The 22,815-nt window shown below is 37.7% G+C and overlaps 1 protein-coding gene across 5 annotated transcripts in view; it reads left to right on the top strand.

The window, feature by feature from the left end:
• Nucleotides 1-22,815, top strand: part of ATP10D (ATPase phospholipid transporting 10D (putative)) — a 108,241-nt gene that overhangs the window by 36,290 nt on the left and 49,136 nt on the right. For 4 of the 5 annotated variants that reach the window (XM_045056408.1, XM_003985402.6, XM_045056409.1 and 1 more), the window contains 6 exons: nt 11,508-11,712; nt 13,703-13,788; nt 20,213-20,319; nt 20,600-20,731; nt 21,135-21,262; nt 21,384-21,636. In XM_045056408.1, the coding sequence (XP_044912343.1) occupies nt 11,508-11,712; nt 13,703-13,788; nt 20,213-20,319; nt 20,600-20,731; nt 21,135-21,262; nt 21,384-21,636 (911 nt within the window). The remainder of the gene's footprint in view (nt 1-11,507; nt 11,713-13,702; nt 13,789-20,212; nt 20,320-20,599; nt 20,732-21,134; nt 21,263-21,383; nt 21,637-22,815) is intronic. The other variant, XM_023253139.2, reaches the window with a different exon arrangement.

The following is a 22,815-nucleotide window of genomic DNA, read 5'->3' as shown; positions in this document are numbered from 1 at the left end:
AGAACAAATTATTCCTCAGCAAAATTAAGGTGAAGGTGGGAGCCATTAAATTGTACAAGCTTCTGGAAGAAGCATATTAACATTTTTGTGCAGATAATTTGATTCTTGTTTGTAATATGTGGTCTTTCACATGGTGCTTGTCTTTGGGCAAGTATCTTGGGAAATAACAAACACTAATATAGAAATTAAACATTTAAACTTTATTATACCTCAATTAAGTTGGAATTAGCTATTATGGAAAACCTAACTTTCTTAAGATTGCCTTTAAAATAGCAGCTGTGCATAAGGTATTAAGATTTGTTTCAAGAGAATAGAAGTGTGTCAAAAACAAAACTACTGAAACCCAAGTGTTCAGGTGCCCAAGCTAGACCCCTGGAAATTGCCCCGGAGTCTCCCCCATTTCAGCTAGTCAGCAGCAGTCCTGAGGACCCACTCTCTAGTGATTTCTTCTGACTTGAGCCTACGGTGTGCTTTGAGAAATCTGCCACCAGATTATCTCAGCTTGGTCTCCGGGAACCACCCAATAGTGACCATCACAAATTGCAGGGCCACGGAGCTGTTGGTGGTAAAATCTGTCATGATCCTGTGGAAGACTGTGCAATCCGAGGAGCTGCCTGACTGCTTATTTTCTTACATCACAATTAAAAATGCTATCATGAAGATGGCAGCATAGGAGGATGCTGGCCTCACCGCGTCCTGTTGATCGCTTAGATTCCACCCACATCTTCCTAAATTACCCAGAAAACCACCAGAAGACTAGCAGAATGGACTCTCCGGAGCCAAGCGTAGACAAGAGGCCCATGGAGGAGGGTCTGCCTCCCTCCCAGTGCTACAGGGCCCCTCCCACAAGGGATCACCGACAGCAGAGCTAGCTAAGCCTGCCCCTCCCGCCCTTGTGCACCTTGCAGATCCACCCCAGCTAATATGTCAGATCCCCAGCACCACAAGCCTGGCAGTGTGCAAGTAGCCCAGACAGGGGCCACACCACTCCACAGTGAGTCCTGCCCCTGGGAGAGGAGAAGGTAAGGTACACACCAGTCTGACGATGGCCCCAGCGGTGGGCTGGGGGCAGACATCAAGTCTGACTGCGGCCCTGCCCACCAACACAAGTTACTCTGGACAGTACAGGGGAAGTGCCCTGCAGTTTGGAGCCACCTCAGAGACTACCCAAAATGACGAAATGAAAGAACTCTCCTCAAAAGAAACTCCAGAAAGTACGACAGCTAACAAATTGATCAAAAACAATTCAAGCAATATAACGGAACCAGAATTTAGACTAATAGTCATAAAATTAATCACTGGGCTTGAAAAAAGTATAGAGGACAGCAGAGAATCTATTGCTACAGAGATCAAGGGACTAAGGAATAGTCAGGAGGAGCTAAAAATGCTATAAATGAGGTGCAAAATAAAATGGAGGCGACCACAGCTCTTATTGAAGAGGCAGAGGAGAGAATAGGTGAATTAGAACTAAAATTATGGAAAAAGAGGAAGCTGAGAAAAAGAGTTAAAAAAAATTCAGGAGTATGAGGGGAGAATTAGAGAACTAAGTGATGCAATCAAATGGAACAATACCCATATAATAGGAATTCCAGAAGAGGAAGAGAGAGAGAAAGGGGCTGAAGGTGTACTTGAACAAGTCATAGTTGAGAACTTCCCTGATCTGGGGAAGGAAAAAGGCATTGAAATCCAAGAGGCACAGAGAACTCCTTTCAGACATAACTTGAATCGATCTTCTGCACAATATATCATAGTGAAACTGGCAAAATATAAGGATAAAGAGAAAATTCTGAAAGCAGTTAGGGTTAAACAGACTCTAATCTACAAAGGGAGACCCATAAGACTAGTGACAGACCTATCTACTGAAACTTGGCAGGCCAGAAAGGAATGGCAGGAATTCTTCAGTGTGATGCACAGAAAAAATATGTAGCCAAGAATCCTTTATCCAGCAACTTTGTCACTCAGAATAGAAGGAGACATAAAGGTCTTCCCAAACAAACAAAAACTGAAGGAATTTATCACCACTAAACCAGCCCTACAAGAGATCCTAAGGGGGATCCTGTGAGACAAAGTACCAGAGACATCACTACAAGCATGAAACCTACAGACATCACAATGACTCTAAACCCGTATCTTTCAATAATAACACTGAATGTAAATGTACTAAATGCGCCAACCAAAAGACACAGGGTATCAGAATGGATAAAAACAAGACCCATCTGTTTGCCGTCTACAAGAGACTCATTTTAGACCTGAGGACACCTTCAGATTGAAAGTGAGGGGATGGAGAACTATCTATCATGCTACTGGAAGTCAAAAGAAAGCTGGAGTAGCCATACTTATATCAGACAAACTAGACTTTAAATTAAAGGCTGTAACAAGAGATAGAGAAGGGCATTATATAATAATTACAGGGACTACCCATTAGGAAGAGCTAACAATTGTAAATGTCTATGTGCCGAATACGGGAGCCCCCAAATATATAAAACAATCACAAACATAAGCAACCTTATTGATAAGAATGTGGTAATTGCAGGGTACTTTAATACCCCACTTACAACAATGGATAGATCATCTAGACACAGGATCAATAAAAAAACAAGGGCCCTGTTGGGATGAGCACTGGGTGTTGTATGGAAACCAATTTGACAATAAATTTCATATATTGAAGAAGAAAAAAAAAACAAGGGCCCTGAATGATACATTGGATCAGATGGACTTGACAGATATATTTAGAACTCTGCATCCCAAAGCAACAGAATATACTTTCTTCTGGAGTGCACATGGAACATTCTCAAAGATAGGTCACATACTGGGTCACAAAAGAGCTATTTATAAGTATAAAATAATTGAGATCATACCATGCACACTTTCAGACCACAATGCTATGAAACTTGAAATCAACCATAGGAAAAAGTCTGGAAAACCTCCAAAAGCATGGAGGTTAAAGAACACCCTACTAAAGAATGAATGGGTCAACCAGGCAATTAGAGAAGAAATTAAAAAATATATAGAAACAAATGAAAATGAAAATACAACAATCCAAATGCTTTGGGATGCAACGAAGGCAGTCCTGAGAGGAAAATACACTGCAATCCAGGCCTATCTCAAGAAACAAGAAAAATCCCAAATACAAAATCTAACAGCACACCTAAAGGAAATAGAAGCAGAGCAGCAAATACACCCTAAACCCAGCAGAAGAAGAGAAATAATAAAGACCAGAGCAGAAATAAACAATATAGAATCTAAAAAAACTGTACAACAGATCAACAAAACCAAGAGTTGGTTTTTTGAAAAAATAAACAAAATTGATAAACCTCTAGCCAGGCTTCTCAAAAAGAAAAGGGAGATGGCCCAAATAGATAAAATCATGAATGAAAATGGAATTATTACAACCAATCCCTCAGAAATATAAGCAATTATCAGGGAATACTATGAAAAATTATATGCCAACAAACTGGACAACCTGGAAGAAATGGACAAATTCCTAAACACCCACACCCTTCCAAAACTCAATCAAGAAGGAAATAGAAAGCTTGAACAGACCCATAACCAGCGAAGAAATTGAATCAGTCATTAAAAATCTCCCAACAAATAAGAGTCCAGGACCAGATGGCTTCCCAGGGGAGTTCTACCAGATGTTTAAAGCAGAGATAATACCTATCCTTCTCAAGCTGTTCCAAGAAATAGAAAGGGAAGGAAAACTTCCAGACTCATTCTATGAAGCCAGCATTACTTTGATTCCTAAACCAGACAGAGACCCAGCAAAAAAAGAGAACTACAGGCCAATATCCCTGATGAATATGGATGCAAAAATTCTCAATAAGATACTAGCAAATTGCATTCAACAGCATGTAAAAAGAATTATTCACCATGATCAAGTGGGATTCATTCCTGGGCTGCAGGACTGGTTCAACATTGGCAAATCAATCAATGTGATACATCACATTAATGAGAGAGAAGATAAGAACCATATGACCCTGTCAATCGAACCCTTAATACAAACCCTCAAGAAAGTCGGGATAGAAGGAACCTACTTAAACATCATAAAAGCCATTTATGAAAGGCCCACAGCTAATATCATCCTCAATGGGGAAAAACTGAGAGCTTTCCCCCTGAGATCAGGAACACGACAGGGATGTCCACTCTCACCACTGTTGTTTAACGTAGTGCTGGAAGTGCTAGCATCAGCAATCAGACAACAAAAGGAAATCAAAGGCATTAAAATTGTCAAAGATGAAGTTAAGCTTTCACTTTTTGCAGATGACATGATATTATACGTGGAAAACCTGATAGCCTCCACCAAAAGTCTGCTAGAACTGATACATGAATTCAGCAAAGTCGCAGGATACAAAATCAATGTACAGAAATCAGTTGCATTCTTATACACGAATAATGAAGCAACAGAAAGACAAATAAGGAAACTGATCCCATTCACAATTGCACCAAGAATCCTAAAATACCTAGGAATAAACCTAACCAAAGATGTAAAAGATCTGTATGCTGAAAACTATAGAAAGCTTATGAAGGAAATTGAAGAAGATATAAAGAAATGGGAAAACATTCCATGCTCATGGGTTGGAAGAATAAATATTGTTAAAATGTCAATACTATCCAAAGCTATCTACACATTCGATGCAATCCCAATCAAAATTGCACCAGCATTCTTCTTGAAGCTAGAACAAGCAATCCTAAAATTTGTATGGAACCACAAAAGATCCTGAATAGCCAAAGTAATATTGAAGAAGAAGACCAAAGCAGGAGGCATCACAATCCCAGACTTTAGCCTCTACTACAAAGCTGTAATCATCAAGACAGCATGGTATTGGCACAAAAACAGACACATAGATCAGTGGAATAGAATAGAGACTCCAGAATTGGACCCACAAAAGTATGGCCACCTAATCTTTGACAAAGCAGGAAAGAATATCCAATGGAAAAAAAGTCTCTTTAACAAATGGTGCTGTGAGAACTGGACAGCAACATGCAGAAGAATGAAACTAGACCACTTTCTCACACCATTCACAAAAATAAACTCAAAATGGATAAAGGACCTGAATGTGAGACAGGAAACCATCAAAACCCTAGAGGAGAAAGCAGGAAAAAACCTCTCGGTGGGGCGCCTGGGTGGCGCAGTCGGTTAAGCGTCCGACTTCAGCCAGGTCACGATCTCGCGGTCCGTGAGTTCGAGCCCCGCTTCGGGCTCTGGCCTGATGGCTCAGAGCCTGGAGCCTGTTTCCGATTCTGTGTCTCCCTCTCTCTCTGCCCCTCCCCCGTTCATGCTCTGTCTCTCTCTGTCCCAAAAATAAATAAACGTTGAAAAAAAAATTAAAAAAAAAAACAAAAAAAAAACAAAAAAAAACCTCTCGGACCTCAGCCACAGCAATTTCTTACTTGACACATCTCCAAAGGCAAGGGAATTAAAAGCAAAAATGAACTATTGGGACCTCATAAAGATAGAAGCTTCTGCACTGCAAAGGAAACAGTCAACAAAACTAAAAGGCAACCAATGGAATGGGAAAAGATACTTGCAAATGACACATCGGACAAAGGGCTAGTGTCCAAAATCTATGAAGAACTCATCAAACTCCACACCCGAAAAGCAAATAATCCAATGAAGAAATGGGCAGAAAACATGAATAGACACTTCTCTAATGAAAACATCCAGATGGCCAAGAGGCACATGAAAAGAGGCTCAACGTCATTCCTCATCAGGGAAATAGAAATCAAAACCACACTCAGATACCACCTCATGCCAGTCAGAGTGGCTAAAATGAACAAATCAAGAGATGATAGATGCTGAAGAGGATGTGAAGAAACGGGAACCCTCTTGCACTGGTGGTGGGAATGCAAACTGGTGCAGCCACTCTGGAAAACAGTGTGGAGGTTCCTCAAAAAATAGATCTACCCTATGACCCAGCAATAGCACTGCTAGGAATTTACCCTAGGGATACAGGAGTGCTGAGGCATAGGGGCACTTGTACCCCAATGTTTATAGCAGCACTTTCAACAATGGCCAAATTATGGAAAGAGCCTAAATGTCTATCAACTGACAAATGAATAAAGAAATTGTGGTTTATGTACACAATGGAATACTATGTGGCAATGAGAAAGAATGAAATATGGCTCTTGTAGCAACGTGGATGGAACTGGAGAGTGTTATGCTAAGTGAAATAAGTCATACAGAGAAAGACAGAGACCATATGTTTTCACTCCTATGTGGATCCTGAGAAACTTAAGACCATGGGGGAGGGGAAGGAAAAAAAAAAGTTAGGGAGGGAGCCAAACCATAAGAGACTCTTAAAAGCTGAGAATAATCTGAGGGTTGGTGGGAGGTGGGAGGGAGGGGAGGGTGGGTGATGGGCACTGATTGAGGAGGGCACCTGTTGGGATGAGCACTGGGTGTTGTATGGAAACCAATTTGACAATAAATTTCATAGTAAAAAAATAAAAAAAAATAAAAATATTATGAAAAAAACCTAATCACTCAACAAATTTGAATGCCTACTCATTGTAAGCACTGAGAGATTTAGAGATTTAAACAAAATATGGAAAAAAAGGTAAATACAATACCTTTCTTCCAGGAACCTACATTATTTTCTGATTTTGACAAATCACTGTGTTGGGGCAAATGGGTGGCTCAGTCAGTTAAGCATCCGACTTCGGCTCAGATCATGGTTCCATGGTTTGCGAGTTCAAGCCCCACATCAGGCTCTCTGCTGTCAGCACAGAGCCTGCTTTGGATCCTCTGTCTCCCTTTCTCTCTGCCCCTCCCCTGCATGCTCTCTCTCTCCCTCAAAAATAAATAAGCATTAAAAAATATATAATAAGAATCACTGTGTTGATTTTAGGAGTTTCAAAATAGTAATGTTAACATTTTAGGATTATCTCATAAATTCATAGGATTGCAGCAGTCTTAAAATGAGACTAAATATCAGTGACCTTCTAAAGTAATTAATCTTTTGTGTGATATTTTCTAAAGTGATGGTTCTTGAAATTCACTTTCTAAACCATTTTTTATTTGGCAGTCCTCAGTAAGTGACTATATATTTGGAGTGAAGTCTCCTTCTTGAGAGGTGGGCCCTGGACCTATGGACCTTGTTTTAAGTCCCAGGACAAGTTTAGGAGCTGGGGACCTTGAGAAGGTTACTTAACTTACCAAAACCAGTTTTTTCTAATTTGTAAAAGGTAGGGTAGGGGGCAGGGATCGTAATTCCTTCATAGTACTAACCACATAACATTGATACAAAAATTAAATCAGTTGGTGTGTATAAAGCATCTGATAAATTTTAGCTGCTGTTTATACGGTGATTATTATTTGATTATTGTAAATTTTTTAGTATTTTATGGGAAAAATGCTACATCAAAGAGAAATACGCAGAATCCTCTGTTTAAATTTGTTAAAGTAAGAAATAGAAGTTTACATCCTCCACTCTTTCTTCTTATGTCTCCCCTTCCTCCCAACCCCCACTCCAGTGTAATCACTGCTAATAGTCCAGTGTGTTCTTCCCCACGTTTCCCATGCTTATGTAGCAGAGCTGTTTGATCTTGAACTCTTAGAGAAGCAGAATTGGGTCTAGGAGTTTGCCTGAAGGAGGGATTGTGAAGACTATGTCCTGTCCAGTGACAGTGGTTCAGGAGCACAAGGAAATAACTAGATGCAACAAATTCTACTTGTGTATTCAGGCTGTGGGAGAAGAAGAAGGTCCTTTTACTAGTTTTAATTCTTGATTGGGTAAGGAAATACAGTCTCGTTTTGAGTCTCCCATGATGATAAATCTTCAGAGCTAGTTAAATGTGGCAGTGAGCATTGTCACCAGCTTGCAGTTGGTTTCTCACACTGTGTTCTCTTGCCCTATGTCTTTGTACTCTGCCTAAGTACCCTGACTGATAACACTGTTCCACTGTCTTCACCTCAGTCAGTCTTGATCATCCTATAAGACTCACCTCCTCCAGGACTAAACACCCCAATGGTTGGCTTCCATAGTAGTAGTAGTAACCTGTACCTACAGACCTCTCTCTTAAGAAAGTACTGTTTGTGTCTCTTTTTCAAATTTCAACCATAACTTCAATAGGGTGGTGAACATATATTAACCATTTGTGTATTCTTAGCACCTAATATGTTAACTGGCATAAATTAACATCAGTATATGTTTATTGATCTGAATGAGCTAGCTGTTGGGCAAATTAGCTATTTTTTTTTTTTAAATCCTGGTGTTTACTCCAAATAGGGGACAATGAAGTTAATTCAGTTATGAAATTGGCTTCATTTGAATTTCGTTCCAATGTAGAATAAATAAACTTGTCCTTCATAGGAATCCTACTTTTTATGTTTGAAAGAAAAATAAAATTCTTAACCCTAAGATTCAAGTCTGTCTTCTCTTCCTATCATCACACTTCACAAATTCTTAGCAAATTTTCCTCATAGAAAAAGTAGAGGTCATTAAGCATGAATGTATGTATCCCAGATTCCTTTGTGCATCATTCACATTTATACCTACTTTCTTCTGACCTGAGATGAAGACCTAACTCCTTTTATTATAATAGTAACCCTTCATCTGTGTTCTTTTTTTCCTTTTTTTTTCAGTTTTTTTAAAATGTTTTATTTATTTTTGAGAGAGAGAGAGAGAGAGAGAGAGAGAGAGAGAGAGAGAGAGAGAATGCGTGCATGCAAGCGTGGGAGGGGCAGAGAATTCAAAGAGGGCTCTGGGCTCTTAGCTGTCAGCAGAGTCCAATCTGGGGCTTGAACCCACGGACTATAACCTGACCTGAGCCAAAGTTGTTTGACTGAGCTACCCAGGTGCCCCCTTTCATCTGTGTTCTTAATCCTATTCCTTGTTGTTTGTTTCTTCTTTCTTTCTTTCTTTCTTTCTTTCTTTCTTTCTTTCTTTCTTTCTTTCTTTCTTTCTTTCTTTCATTTTTGAGAGAAAAAGCATGCATGCGTGTGCCGTGGGGGGGGGGGGGTGGGGGGGAGAGAGAGAATCTTAAGCAGGTTCCAGTGTGGAGCCCAACGGGGCCTTGATCTCACAACCATGAGATCCTGACCTGAGTCAAAATCAAGAGTCAAGTATTTGACTGACTGAGCCACCCAGGCACTTCTGTTTCTTGTTGTTTCTTCAAAACCTCAACCACCTTTCCTACTCTGTGTTCTATCTTCTACCTTGTCTTTTCCATAGACTCCTTCCCAACAGCCCATGTTCATGTCCAATTCTCTCATCCTTTGTCCTTTGACTTACCTTTCATTGCAGTGGCTACTTTTACCCCTTAGTCCTTTCAGAGGCTAAACGTGACATGCTCTACTTCTTCAACCTTCAGGCATTCTTAGGTTCATGGAGGTCTTACTTTCTAATTCACACTCCCCAGCAACAATTTTACACCATCAGCCTTTTCCATAGTCAACAGACATCATAATAAATAAATGTAGGAATGGCCCCTTTACAGCTTCTTTTACTATGATGACTCCCTTTTTGAACTTTCCTTCTCCCTAGATTTCTGTGATATCGTTTTCTCTTGGGTCTCCTTCCAATTCTCTATCACCTTGACGTCTCTTTTCCTGAGGAATCTCATGTCCTTACCTGGTGTCTGACATAGGTGTCTCTGTACCTAGGACTTCCAAACTCACATCTGGAAATTCAGATCAGAACCCTCAAATTGCTGCACATCTTCAATTTATATCCCATTTCAGATAAAACCTTTCCAGTCTGAGTTTTTATTATCTGCCCTCTCATGTGACCAGTTGCTTCTAAAATTTGACACATGGCGAAAGGCACCATTCCTCATCCCATCAGGCAAGTTAGAAACCATAATGTCATCTTCTATAACTTCTTTACATGTAGTAAGTCATGAAATATGGTGTACTAAGTTGTAAAACATGTACTAAGTAGAAAAACCCAAACATGTCTTGATTTAATCTTGTATTTATCTCTGTTGCTATTGCCTTAATTTTGATCATCTTCATTCTTCTCCTGAATTATTTCAATAACTTTACATTGTTGTTTTGTTTTGTTTTGTTTTGGCCATTCCTACTCCAAATTAGCCTGACACCCAAAATCCATCCATTACTCTGTTACAGGAGTTAGCAAGTAGAGATAGTATCAAATCCTTCTTCTGGTGAACCTTGTGACTCCCCATTTTTTATGGAATGAAATCACTACTCTTAGAGTTGTAGGACTGAACCTTTGAAATATGACCCATGCCTGTGTTTTTGATCTTCTCTCTTACTTCCTTCCATGAAGAGTGAACTGGTGTATACAAACAGTAGGCAAAAAGGATGGTACAAACCATTGATTTGCCTTTCTCCATACACTAACCAACTCTTTAGGTAATTGAGGATTTTCTTTAGTTGGATTCAACCTGGTGCATTAGGTATTTGGGGGAAAAGCGTCCTGAAAACGTAGTTCTTAGGTATCCTTTTAAGCTAAATATTTCTTGAGATAACGGATATAATTCCCTATAGCAGAAAGTGTACAAGCATTGGCCTAAGGTGGCATTTCTATTTGATCTGATGCATAATTTAGAATATAGCTGTCGCTCAGGCTTCTTTGACAATGAATTTGAATATTTAGCTCTATAAATGTAATTGAAGAGAAATCTTTACTTTGGAAATAAGTGTATTTTTGTGACAATTACCAGTTGCATTGGTAGACAATGGAGGAATGAGACAGACCTTCCTAATATTTGTTGATAGCATTGTATATGAAATGCTGCTGAACTAGTCGATATGATGTTCTTTGATACGGATTTCCTCATTCTACTCTAAGGAAAATGCTTTGTGAAGCGTCATTCATGCTGGTTAGTATGAAAAGGCATGAGAAAAACTTTAACATAAAGCAGGGTATTTAAGGCAGACAATCTCAAATGATGTCTCTTTCCTTTAAAGTGAATATATAAATGGGAAAACTACACTTTTGAAAAGACTTAAAATTTGCCATTCTTCTTTCTAATGATCAGCTATAGCAGACTCATGACTGTTTATCAGTATTTCCATTAAGTGATAGTTAGAGGCATTAATAGCAGTATAATGATTTTTAAAACGCTGAGTATTTTATTTATTTCATTTTATTTTTTATTTCATTTCCTTGATGTTTTCTTTCATTATTCATCCTATCCAAAGGATGGGAAGCTCCTTGAAAGTAGATGGTATGTCTTGTGCACTTGTGAGTTCTTGATACCTGACCACAGGGCAGCACACAGTAATTGCCTTATGCGTGAATAAACTTATCAAACGTTAGTTTTATTCCAGAATTACTCTCAAGCAGCTTAATAGTTCAAAAATCTCAAGGACTAAAGAGCTGAAAAATGTGTTTTAGTAACTAAATAACTAAATTTTCAGGTGAAGCAAATTCTGGAATTTAGGTTTTCTCTGGCTTCCGTTTTAGCATTTAATGGATTAAAATTCACCCCAAATGCTTAAAACATGCCTCAAATTATACACAAAACCTAAAAAATAAGATTATCTGTGTTTCTGTCTTAATATTCTCCTTAAACTTCCCTTCCTCCCCCAATGTTAGGAAAGAGAAAAAATATGTCGACCAATGCTGGAAAGATGTTGTTGTTGGGGACTTCATTCGCCTTTCCTGTAATGAGGTTATTCCTGCAGACATGGTCTTACTCTTTTCCACCGATCCAGATGGAATCTGTCACATTGAGACTTCGGGTCTCGATGGAGAGAGCAATTTAAAACAGAGGCAGGTGGTTCGGGGATATGCAGAGCAGGTAAATACTGTGTTCTCACTTGGTGACTTATTAACATTTTTCCTTTCAGAAGATGACCGAGCTCATTTTTCACAGAGACAGAAAATGAGATTTTTAAATTTATTTTTACCATTACAAAATAGAAGCCCAGAGGGCTTAATCCATTTCCAGATATTCCTGGAAGTGTTTTATAGATAATAGGCTGTAATGACTTTGAAGTTCACACATTTTAGTCTGCCGATCCTATATTTTTTTGAACTGAATTAAAGGAAACTAACAGAATTATTTTGCAATTTGGAAAATTATTTTGCAATGGAAATGATCACCTTCTGTTCCTACAATGTATAATTGCATACATACCCAGACCTTTTGAGACTTGTGTAGTTTCTCATGCCACAGGGCTTCTAGACTCTTCACCACACTGTGGCGAGGGGAACAAGAACTGTGAAGTTCTGTGAACATGAGTTTGAATGAATTCTAGCTCTCCTATTACATTATTGTGTGGCCTTGGGCAAGTCACTTATTTTGTGCCTCAGTTTATCTTAAAATAGAAATGATGATGCCTGTCTCATAGCATTGCTGTGAGATGTAAATGAAGTAATGTATGTAAAAATATCATGTACACTGCTTAAATATTAGTTTCCCTTCCCTGTCTCTGGAAGCACTTGAGATGAAGTTTTTAAAAATTTAATAGTCTTTTTAGAACTGAACCATTAATTCAGGTAACTGACTTAAACTGAACCATTAAGTTCGTAAACTAAAAAATGTTTTAGCCAAATAAATGCCCTGATCTTTAGTAAGTTTCATGATATGGTATAACGTTGGGCCGTCTTTCTATCTATGGATTTAATTAAATCCTGTGATTGATAAGCCTCTCAGCTTCGCATTGTCACTCTTGTGAACATTTATATTACTAAGACGTTTGTAAAAATCTTGTACAACTTGAGATTCCATTATATACTACTAAGTACCTATTCTGAAGGTAACACAGTTGATTAATCAGTACACTTTGGGATCAATTAAGGGTGAGTGCTCTGGAATCCCATGACCTAGATTATAATCCTGTTTCTAAACACCTCCTTGTGTGGAGACCTAGAGCAAATTACTGATCTTCTCTCTGTGTCTCTTTCTTTATCTGTTAATTAGACCTAATTATAGCACCTACCTCATATTAAGAAACTAATATGTTTAAAGTACATAATAGAGATTCTACTACATCAAAAGAACTAAAAAATTAATGATTAGCAAATCAAATCATCTAATTATATGACTCATTTTCCATATGTTTTGCTGTGATACGTTAATACTTGATGAGATATATCAATACTAGTTTTTTTTACTAGGCAAACATTCGTATGAAAACAAGGAAATGAGATAAGTTTCCCCTGGCTTATTCTTCGTGAATCCATGCCTGTGTTCTATAAAAACATTTTGTTTATTTGCTCACGGGTTTCATAAAGCATACTAAAATTACCATTTAATCCATTAGAGAATTTTGTAAGATGCTGACGTCCAGCTTATTTTTAAATTTTTAAAGAAAATTTGCTGGGATAAATGCATAATGTGCTCTGAGTGTTCACATACACATTTAATCTTCGAAAATCCCTACATGATAACAGAATAACAACAAAGTATTTTCAGCTTTTCAGTGATTTCTGCATAAAGGAGTGTTTGCTGTATGAATAGAAGGTCTTCTCTGCAGAGAGTCCTGCATGGATTCTAGTGTATGAATAAGACCTATAGATGTTTGTTAATGCTCCAGGACCATCCCCATTCCACATATTCATTTATGATTATGCCTGTACTGTTCTTCATTTTCTTTATTTGGGCAATTTGTGACCTAAATTTTGTAGCAAGAATGCATTAGTTTTATCTTAAGAGTTGGTGAAAGGATAAACACTTAAATATCAAGGGTTTAACTTTGAATTTTTCTTGTGTCATGATTTTAAAATATGTAGATATGTGTGTGTGTGTATATATATGTATGTATATATTTTTTGTTTGTTTTTAGGACTCTGAAGTTGATCCAGAGAAATTCTCCAGTAAGATAGAATGTGAAAGTCCAAACAATGACCTCAACAGATTCCGAGGCTACCTGTGAGTGATACATGACTTAACCTTCATTGGTATGAGTAGAATTATGTGTTGCAATTATATTTAACGCAATAATATTTTTTTGTGTGTATATCCAAATTAAATCACCAAAGGCCATGTGTTTAGTCACCTATTAATTTGTCTTTATTTTAATAATCTGGTAAATATTATTAACTGGGTGTTGTATGAAAGCCAATTTGACAATAAATTATATTTAAAAAAATAATAAAAAAAAATAAAAACCATAACAAAAGCTTGTTCTTAAAATAATCACAAAATCTCGGTCAGTGGTGTAAGAATGTTTTACATGAGCTCTGTATTAAGCTTAAGACATGTTGTTTGGAAGGAGGGGCCTTCACAGAACTGGCAACCTAGGTGACATGATAGGATAGTGTCCTCCTGCAGAATTAGAGTATCAAGTGGATATTTCTGGTTGGCAAAAGTTAGCCAAGGAATTGAAATGTGTAAGAAAAAGTATGGGAAGTCACAACAGTGTTCATTCTGGAGCCCTCAAGGCATCTATATCCCTTTTGCAAGGGCAGCTAGAATTTGGTGTCTTACCTAATTTCAGCTACTTAAGTGCTTTATGCCTTGAACCAAGTTATTTACTCTTTTTGATCCTCAGTTCCCTGATTTTTAAGAGGAGAGGAGACAATCAGATCTACTTCATAGTAGTGATCTTATGAGAGAATGGTAAAGAAAATTTCCAACTCATTTTGGAGACCAGGATTATCCTGATACCATAAACATACAAAGAAACTTACGGAAAGATCAGTGTCCTGCATGAACACAGATGCAAAATTATGGCAAATCAAATCCAACGATATATAAGAAGGATAATATATCATGACCCAGTGGGACCTATCCCAAAAATGCAGGTTGGTTTAATATTAGAAAAGCAGAGTGCTTGAGTGGCTCAGTCGGTTGAGTGTCCAACTCTTGATTTCAGCTCAGGTCATGATCCCAGGGTTGTGGGATTGAGCCCTGCGTCAGGCTCCACCCTGAGTGTGGAGCCTGCGTAAGATTTTCCCTCTCTTCCCCTCTTCCCCTGTCCCTTATTCTCATGCTTGCTCTCTCTCTCTCTCTCAAAAAAAAAAAAAAAAAAAACAACTTAATATTAGAAAGTCAAATGATGTAATCCACCATATTAACAAGCCTCAATTAACAAATTAAAAAAGAAAAACCCAAGTGATCATCTCATGAATGTAGACAAAGCATTTGACAAAATCTAACTTCTGTTCTTGTAAACTGGAACTAGAAAGGAACTCTCTCAACCCGGTAATGGCATATATGAAGAACCTACAGTTAGAATCATACTTAATGGTGCAAGACTAAATGCTTTTAAATGTTTTTTCCCTAAGATCAGGAACAAGACAAGGATATTTACTCTCACCACTTTTATTCAAGATTTCACTAGAGATTCTAGATTAGTGTAGTCAGGCAAGAAAAGGAAATAAAAGATTTCAACTAAAAAAGAAGTAAAACTGTTTATTATTCATAGATGGCTTGATGCTCTTTGTGGAAAACCTGGTAAAATCTATGAGAATTTAACAATTGGGCTTAACAATGTTGTAGGAAACAGATCAATATACAGAAATCCATTGTATTTCTATATACTAGCAATGAGCAATCAGCAATTGAAATTTTTCAAAATACAACTTATGATAGCATCAGAAAAAATGAAATACCTGAGGCTAATCCTGACAAAAGTTGTGAAACACCTGCACACTCAAAACCATTGAACACTGCGGAAAGAAATGAAAGACCTAAATAAATGGAGCAATGTATGCTGTTCATGGGTTGAAAGACTCAGTATTGTTATGATTCAGTTTTTTTCCAAATCGATCTGTAGATTCAATGTAATCCTAATCAAAATCCCAGCATGTTTTTTTTTTAAAGAAATTGGCACGTTTATTTTAATTTTTTTTCCAAATCGATCTGTAGATTCAGTGTAATCCTAATCAAAATCCCAGCATGGTTTTGTTATTTTTTTAAAAGAAATTGACAAGTTTATTCTAAAATTTATATGGGGTTGCGAAGAACCTATATTACCTCAAAACAGCACTGAAACAGAACAGAGTGGGAGAGCCAACACCACCTGATTTCAAGGCTTCTAGTAAAGTACAGTAATCAAATTAGCATCATTTTGGCATAAAGATAGACCAGCAGATCAGAAAAGATTAAAAGATTATAGAATCCAGAAATTGACCCACACATTTATGGACGATTGGTTTTTGTTGTCCATAAATGTGCCTTTGACAAAGGTACACACAAGCAATTTAGTGAAGCAAGGTTTTTCTTTTCAACAAATGATGCCAGAACGATTGGATATCCATATTGTAAAAAAATAAACTTCAAGCCATACCTCTCACTGTTTAAAAAACTGAACTAAAAATGGCTTGTATAGTTTAATGTAAACCTAAGATTTGAAACTCCTTAAACATGGAGGAAACATAACAGAAATCTTTGCTATCTTCAGTTAGGCAAAGACTTCTCAGAACACCCAAAGCACAATAAAAGGACAAAAAAATACGTAAAAGAACTTCAGAATCAAAATTAAAACCTTTTTCTCTTCAATGATGCTATTAAGTGAATGAAAAGATAAGTAACAGATTGGAAGAAAATATTCTCAATGCATGTAACTGATGTGTTCAGATTATACAAAGACATCTTAAAACCTGGTAATAAGGGGCGCCTGGGTGGCTCAGTTGGTTAAGTGTCCACCTTCAGCTCAGGTCATGATCTCATGGTTGCTAAGTTCAAGCCTTACATCCTCTGTCTGCTGTCAGTGCAGAACCCGTTTGGATCCTCTATTTCCCTTTCTCTCTGCCCCTACCCTCTTGCGAGCATGTGTGCATGCTCTCTCTCTCCCTCAAAAATAAATAAACATTAAAAAAAAAAACCCTCAGTAATAAGAAAACAAACAATAAGTTTTAAAATAGTCCAAGTAATTTGAACAGACACTTCACCAAAAAACGTATATAGGTGACAAATAGCTGTATAGAAAGATACAAGTTAAAACCACAGAGCTACAACTACTAACAGTTCAAAAGACCCAACTATACCCAGTGCTGGTGAGTAAGTAGGAGAACTGGAGTGCCCACTTACTGCTTGTGGGAATATAAAGCAATACAGCCACTTTAAAAAACAACTTGGAAGTTTCTTAAAAAGTTAAACATATGCCCACTGTATGATCTGGGTGCTCCACTCCTAGGTAGTTACCCACGAGAAAATAAAACATTTCTCGGTAGAGTAGTCTGTACACAAATATTCATAGCAGCTTTGTTTGTAATAGTCCAAAACTGGAAACAAGCCAAATACCATCAACACGAGCATGGATGAACAAATTGTATATCCATACAGTGTATGGAATTCATTGCAGGGGGAATTCAGCAAAAGGAATTCACTGGTGCTACATGCTAAAATATGGATGCATCTCTGAATGTCACGTTCAGTGAAACAAGCCAGGCAGGAAAGAATATATACTCTATGGTTTGATTTATATAATTTCTTGAAAATAAACCTAATTTAAAGCAATAGAAAGCAGATAAGTGAGTGCCTTAACTAAATTTCTGGAACTGGACTCCTAGTCTACCTTGTCAGCCTCTCTCTTCATCCCCCTTGGACATATTTTTTTTTTCTTAATAGACACATTGGAACATTGTTTGCTGTTGTGAGTACTCAGTCTTGCCCTAGAACCCTTACCTACTTCTAAGGCCCCACTAGCCTCTTGGCTGTCCTAATTATCACTTGCCTCTGGATTCTCTGATGCCACATTCACCTGCTCTTTGGTTTTTCCATTCGTGATGGGCTCCTCTGATGTCTGTCTGCTTCAACTGTGCTGCCTTACTTTCTGATTAGTCTGATCTGACCACTGGAATTGCCTTTCTCTTGGAATCCACAACTAAAGCTGCTCTCTGCTTCTTTTCCCTCCCTCAGATTCTGTCTTCCTCAGTAATTAGATTTTCCTGGGTCTGCTCTGTTGAAGCTTCTATTAAGCTGGCTTCAGCAACTTGCAAGGAAGCATTGAATGATAGAGTCAGCCCAGGTAGATAGAGTGATTTTTCTGTGGAATCATTTTTATCCACTAAGCTAACTCCTTATCCTTTACCTGCTTTGTGGTCTGTTTTCTAAAATCAACAAAAATTGAGATGCTCAGGCTCACTTTCTATATGGTGCCTTCTCTGATCTTACTCTCAGGTAGAGCTTTCTCCCTATTTGTGTCCACAGTGCATGTTGAATATCAAGTTTCTATTATAATATCTATATTATTACACTTACATATTTCTGTATCAGTCACTTCCCCTTAGACCACAGGAGCCAAGACTATGTGTGTTTTTCTATTCCCAGCATCTGAGTGGGAATGCTGGGCCTGTAATAGATGTTGCCTAGTGATTTCAGGAGATGAGAGCTCTATGTGGACAGTCAGTGCTTCATATAGAGTCCAGAGATCTCACATCATAAGTGCCAAATATCATATACCTGTCAAGGGCAGGACCTGTTTAATGTTTGGGCAGATGCTATTATTATAGAAGTTAGGCTTTGATCTAATGATAGTAACCTAGAGTGATGTAACGGTGAAAAATAAGGATCTGGTGGGGGGGGGGTAGGAATTTTAAATCTTACTGAGGAACTTTGGAAATGGTTTCTGTGTTGAATCTGTTCCTATAAAGGCTCTAGGGATAATGAATGTTATATTGATGAGGATTGTGTGGGGCTTGCCTGGGAACACTACATAGAAATGTTACTGTTGAACTTAAATTCTTCATCTGCAGGGGTGCTTGGGTGGCTCAGTTGGTTAAGCATCCGACTTCTGTTCAGGTCACGATCTCGCCGTTTGTGAGTTCGAGCCCCGCATTGGGCTCTGTGCTAACTGCTCAGAGCCTGGAAACTGCTTTGGATTCTGTGTCTCCTCCTGTCTCTGTCCCTCCCATGCTCATGCTCTGTCTCTCTCTGTCTCTCAATAATAAAATAAACGTTAAAAAATTTTTTTTATATAAAAAATTTTTCATCTGCAAAACCAGGAAGCAGAATTAAATTAACCCCAAGGACACTACACTATAGTTGTCTCTTTGTACCTAAAACCACATATGTGAAAGCATATAAACATAGATCTCCTAGAATAAGGTGTTTGCAGATTATAGGAGTGAAATGACACATCTGTTTCTTCCTCCTTTGTGGTATCCTTCTTTGAAGAGTTTTCCTTAGTAATTGCAGGTAGCAAGGATACCAGATAACAATTACAGTTCTCCTATATTTAAGAAAGAAGAAACAACTTATCAACTGAAGTATATTGCTTAGAAAGCAACCTAATTTTAATGCTGAAGTTAAGGGGGCATTTTCAAAATAGGTGAAATACATTACTTTTGCTTATTTAAAAAAAAAAGTCCAATTATTTTGCTCTTTATTTTTGCCACTGTTGTAACTTGGTCAAGTAATTGCTTTGATAATTTTTAAGCCATTTATTACAGAAACTTTCCAACAGGCAAAAGCAAAAAGAAAAATATAATGAACACTCATGGGCTTTCACCCAGATTTAACTATTTCATAATTTTGCCAGTTTTGTCCCCCCCCCCCCCCCCCCCCCGGCCGCATCACAGTTTACCACATTTACCAGGCTGCATCCTTGTGGTGGTAGTGAACATTGTTTTCTGGCCATCTGATTTCCTGTAAACTGTCCAGGGACACTTTCAAATCTGATAAAGGACATAGTTTCTTTTTCTACAAAATGATACACACACACACACACACACACACACACACAAACACACACACATACGTACATGCAGGAAATATTGCATACAATTTCAAAGGCTTCATGGATCTCTTGATCTCCACCCCAGGTGGATTTGCTGTTAGAGATGCTTGATTAGGTACCTGTGAAAATAGGTACTTGCTATTGTGTATCATCTGGAGGCCTGTGATGTCCCCTGTCCCATCGGTGGTTCTATTAAGATTGGTGTTGTCAGCCATACTCTTTCATTATAAAATCCTCATCAGGCTGTCACCTAGTGGGTTTAGCAGCCACAAATTACCATTCCCTAGAACAGTCCTTGATTCCATCTAGTTTGAAAATGGAATTTTTCTAATTCTATCAAGAACTTTTCCCTTGTCCGTTACTAAGTTACCTGAAACACAGTTTGTACTAGCAGTAGGTTCCTTATTTGGAATTTTTTTTTTTTTTGAGGTTTTGTAGTATGAGAAGTTGACAAACGGGAATGATAGAAAATGATGGTAGTTGAGACTTGTTGCATCTTTTACCAAGCCAAAGCAAGATAAGAAAAACAAGGGCCCAGAGATTTGAAACCTTTCTTGTGACCTGCTTGACTTAATACTCCAGTCAAGAAAACTCAGAATGCATGATTTTTATTTTTACATCCCCACTTTTGCTATTTAAAGATGAATCTCTATGCTATCTTTCTTATAGAGAACATTCCAGCAGAGAACGCGTGGGTCTCGGTAAAGAAAATTTATTACTTAGAGGATGCACCATTAGGAACACAGAGGCTGTTGTGGGCATCGTGGTTTATGCAGGTTAGTTACACTTCTGATTTTCACTGTTGTCTCCCATGTGTTTTTCTTCAAGTTAACATTTTTCATTTATTCAAAATGCAATCTACAAAAGCAGAAAGGAAATTTTGTCTTCGTAAACTTAATCCTCGGTCTCTTTCTAAATGGATCACAAAAACAAACTAAATTAACAAAATCTATTGTGTGATTACTCTTTATTAAATTATCTGCCACAGAGATTTAAAAATATGCTATTTGCTATCTGGCTTTAATTTGCAAATTTTCTGACATGTTACCTACGTAGGCCATGAAACCAAAGCAATGCTGAACAACAGTGGTCCAAGGTATAAGCGCAGCAAATTAGAAAGAAGAGCAAATACAGATGTCCTCTGGTGTGTCCTACTTTTGCTTATGATGTGTTTAACTGGTGCATTGGGTAGGTAAATTTGATTTTTTTGCTGACGTCTTTTCAGCAAGGTATTTCTTTAAAAGTATTTTATTTTCAAAATATTGATGAATATTTGACTTCTGTAAAGGAGGTTTCATTCGCCATTCATTTTTTTCCTCACATCTGTATCTTTCTCAATCTCTGGTCTGAAAAACATTAATGTTGATTATATCCAGTTACATGGGGCCACAGTAGTAAAGGGACCTGGCAAGAGATTTAAAGAGAGACCGACACAGGAGAATTTGGAGCCTTTTGAATTTTAATTTGTTTTAAAAAATAAACAATGGGTCTTCAACCAAAATAAATACTTTTATTCCTCTTTAGGAATGAAGTTCTATATTTACATAGTGTATATGTAGCATTCTTTTGATGTCCGTGTGTTTTTTGAAAGGTCATGGAATCTGGTTGAGTAGATATGAAAACATAATATTTTTTAATATCCCGGAGCCTGATGGACATGTCATATCACCAGTGTTGGCAGGATTCTATATGTTTTGGACCATGATCATTTTGTTACAGGTAATTTATGTTGAGTTCATCATAGAATTTTGAGGACTTTGTTACTTAATCCAACTACATTTGGTTTCTCACCCGTTATTTTCCCTCTCTAATATTTTTTAAATTGCTTGGTTCCTCTTAGGTCTTGATTCCCATTTCTCTCTATGTTTCCATTGAAATTGTGAAGCTTGGACAGATATATTTTATTCAAAGTGATGTGGATTTCTACAATGAGAAAATGGATTCTACTATTCAGTGCCGGTCGCTGAACATCACCGAGGACCTTGGGCAGATTCAGTACCTCTTTTCTGATAAGACAGGAACTCTCACTGAGAATAAGATGGTTTTTCGAAGATGTAGTGTGGCAGGTTTCGATTACTGCCATGAAGAAAATGGTAAGTGTGGGTTTCTGTGAAAACCAACCTGAAGATTGGGCTTTTTGGCACCCACTTAAAAGTTTGATAATTCTAGGGACACCTGGGTGGCTCAGTCGGTTAAGCATCCGACTTCAGCTCAGGTCGTGATCCCACTGCTTGCGAGTTCAAGCCCCGTATCGGGGTCTGTGCAGACAGTGCAAGGTCTGCCTGAGATTCCCTCTCTCTGCCCCTCCTCTGCTCTCTGTGTCTCTCAAAATAAATCAACTTTAAAAAAATTTTTTTAAAAATACATTGTATTTTCTCTTAGGCACACACATTTTTAAGCCAGGTTTTGTTACCTGTGAATGCAAGGGATAAAATGTTGAATGTTTATCACATAATCACTACACAAATGTAAAAAAATAGCTAGTCATACTGCATATGATGATACTCTGCCTTGTTTTATCTTCTTTATTGCATTTTTGTTACAAAAACAATATTTTAGAAAATCTCAGATAAGCTAAATGAGGAAAAATATAAAAGCCATAAGTAATCCCCACCAGAGTAGACCACTGTTAACATTTTCGTACATTTCTTTTGATTCTTTTTCTTGTACACTTTATGTTTTTTAAACAAAAATGAAATTACAGTGTGCTTTTGCTTTTACAACCATTTTTCTGAAGACTTCATCGTGACTGCCTTTCTGTTCTCTCCTTACTCTTCTAGAGGCTATGCTATATTGCACTGTAATAATTGCCAAAATTTATGTAAATAATCCACCATTAATTTTGGTTGTCAACATTTACTGTGGTAAGCAATGCTGCAGTGAACCTCACTAGCTAAACTTTCACACCTGTTTGTGAGAGGAGTGTCTTCCAAAATAGTTGACTATGTAGATCCCTATTTTCAAGTAACTTATGTAGTGTTTCACAAAATGTGTGATGAGGAGCATCGCATCTTTTTTTGTATTCGTAGCATTTCAAATTTTGTGTTTGTAGCATTTAAAAGGGCTGATATCAGCCCTTTCCCGCCACAGTTCCTGAGCACACACTTGGGCCCAGTGAGTACTTCTCTTCTATAAGTGCTTCTATAAAGTGCTTCTGCCCTTTATGCAGAGAAGGTACCAAGAGACTGAGAATCACATGCTATCATGACAGAACTGTCTGTGGACCGTGGAGTGTTGCACTGCTTCTATAGGTACCAACTTCGCCGTAAACA

This window comes from Felis catus, chromosome B1, assembly GCF_018350175.1.
Source record: "Felis catus isolate Fca126 chromosome B1, F.catus_Fca126_mat1.0, whole genome shotgun sequence".
Lineage (NCBI taxonomy): Eukaryota > Metazoa > Chordata > Mammalia > Carnivora > Felidae > Felis > Felis catus.
This window is presented reverse-complemented; position numbering and strand designations above follow the sequence as displayed.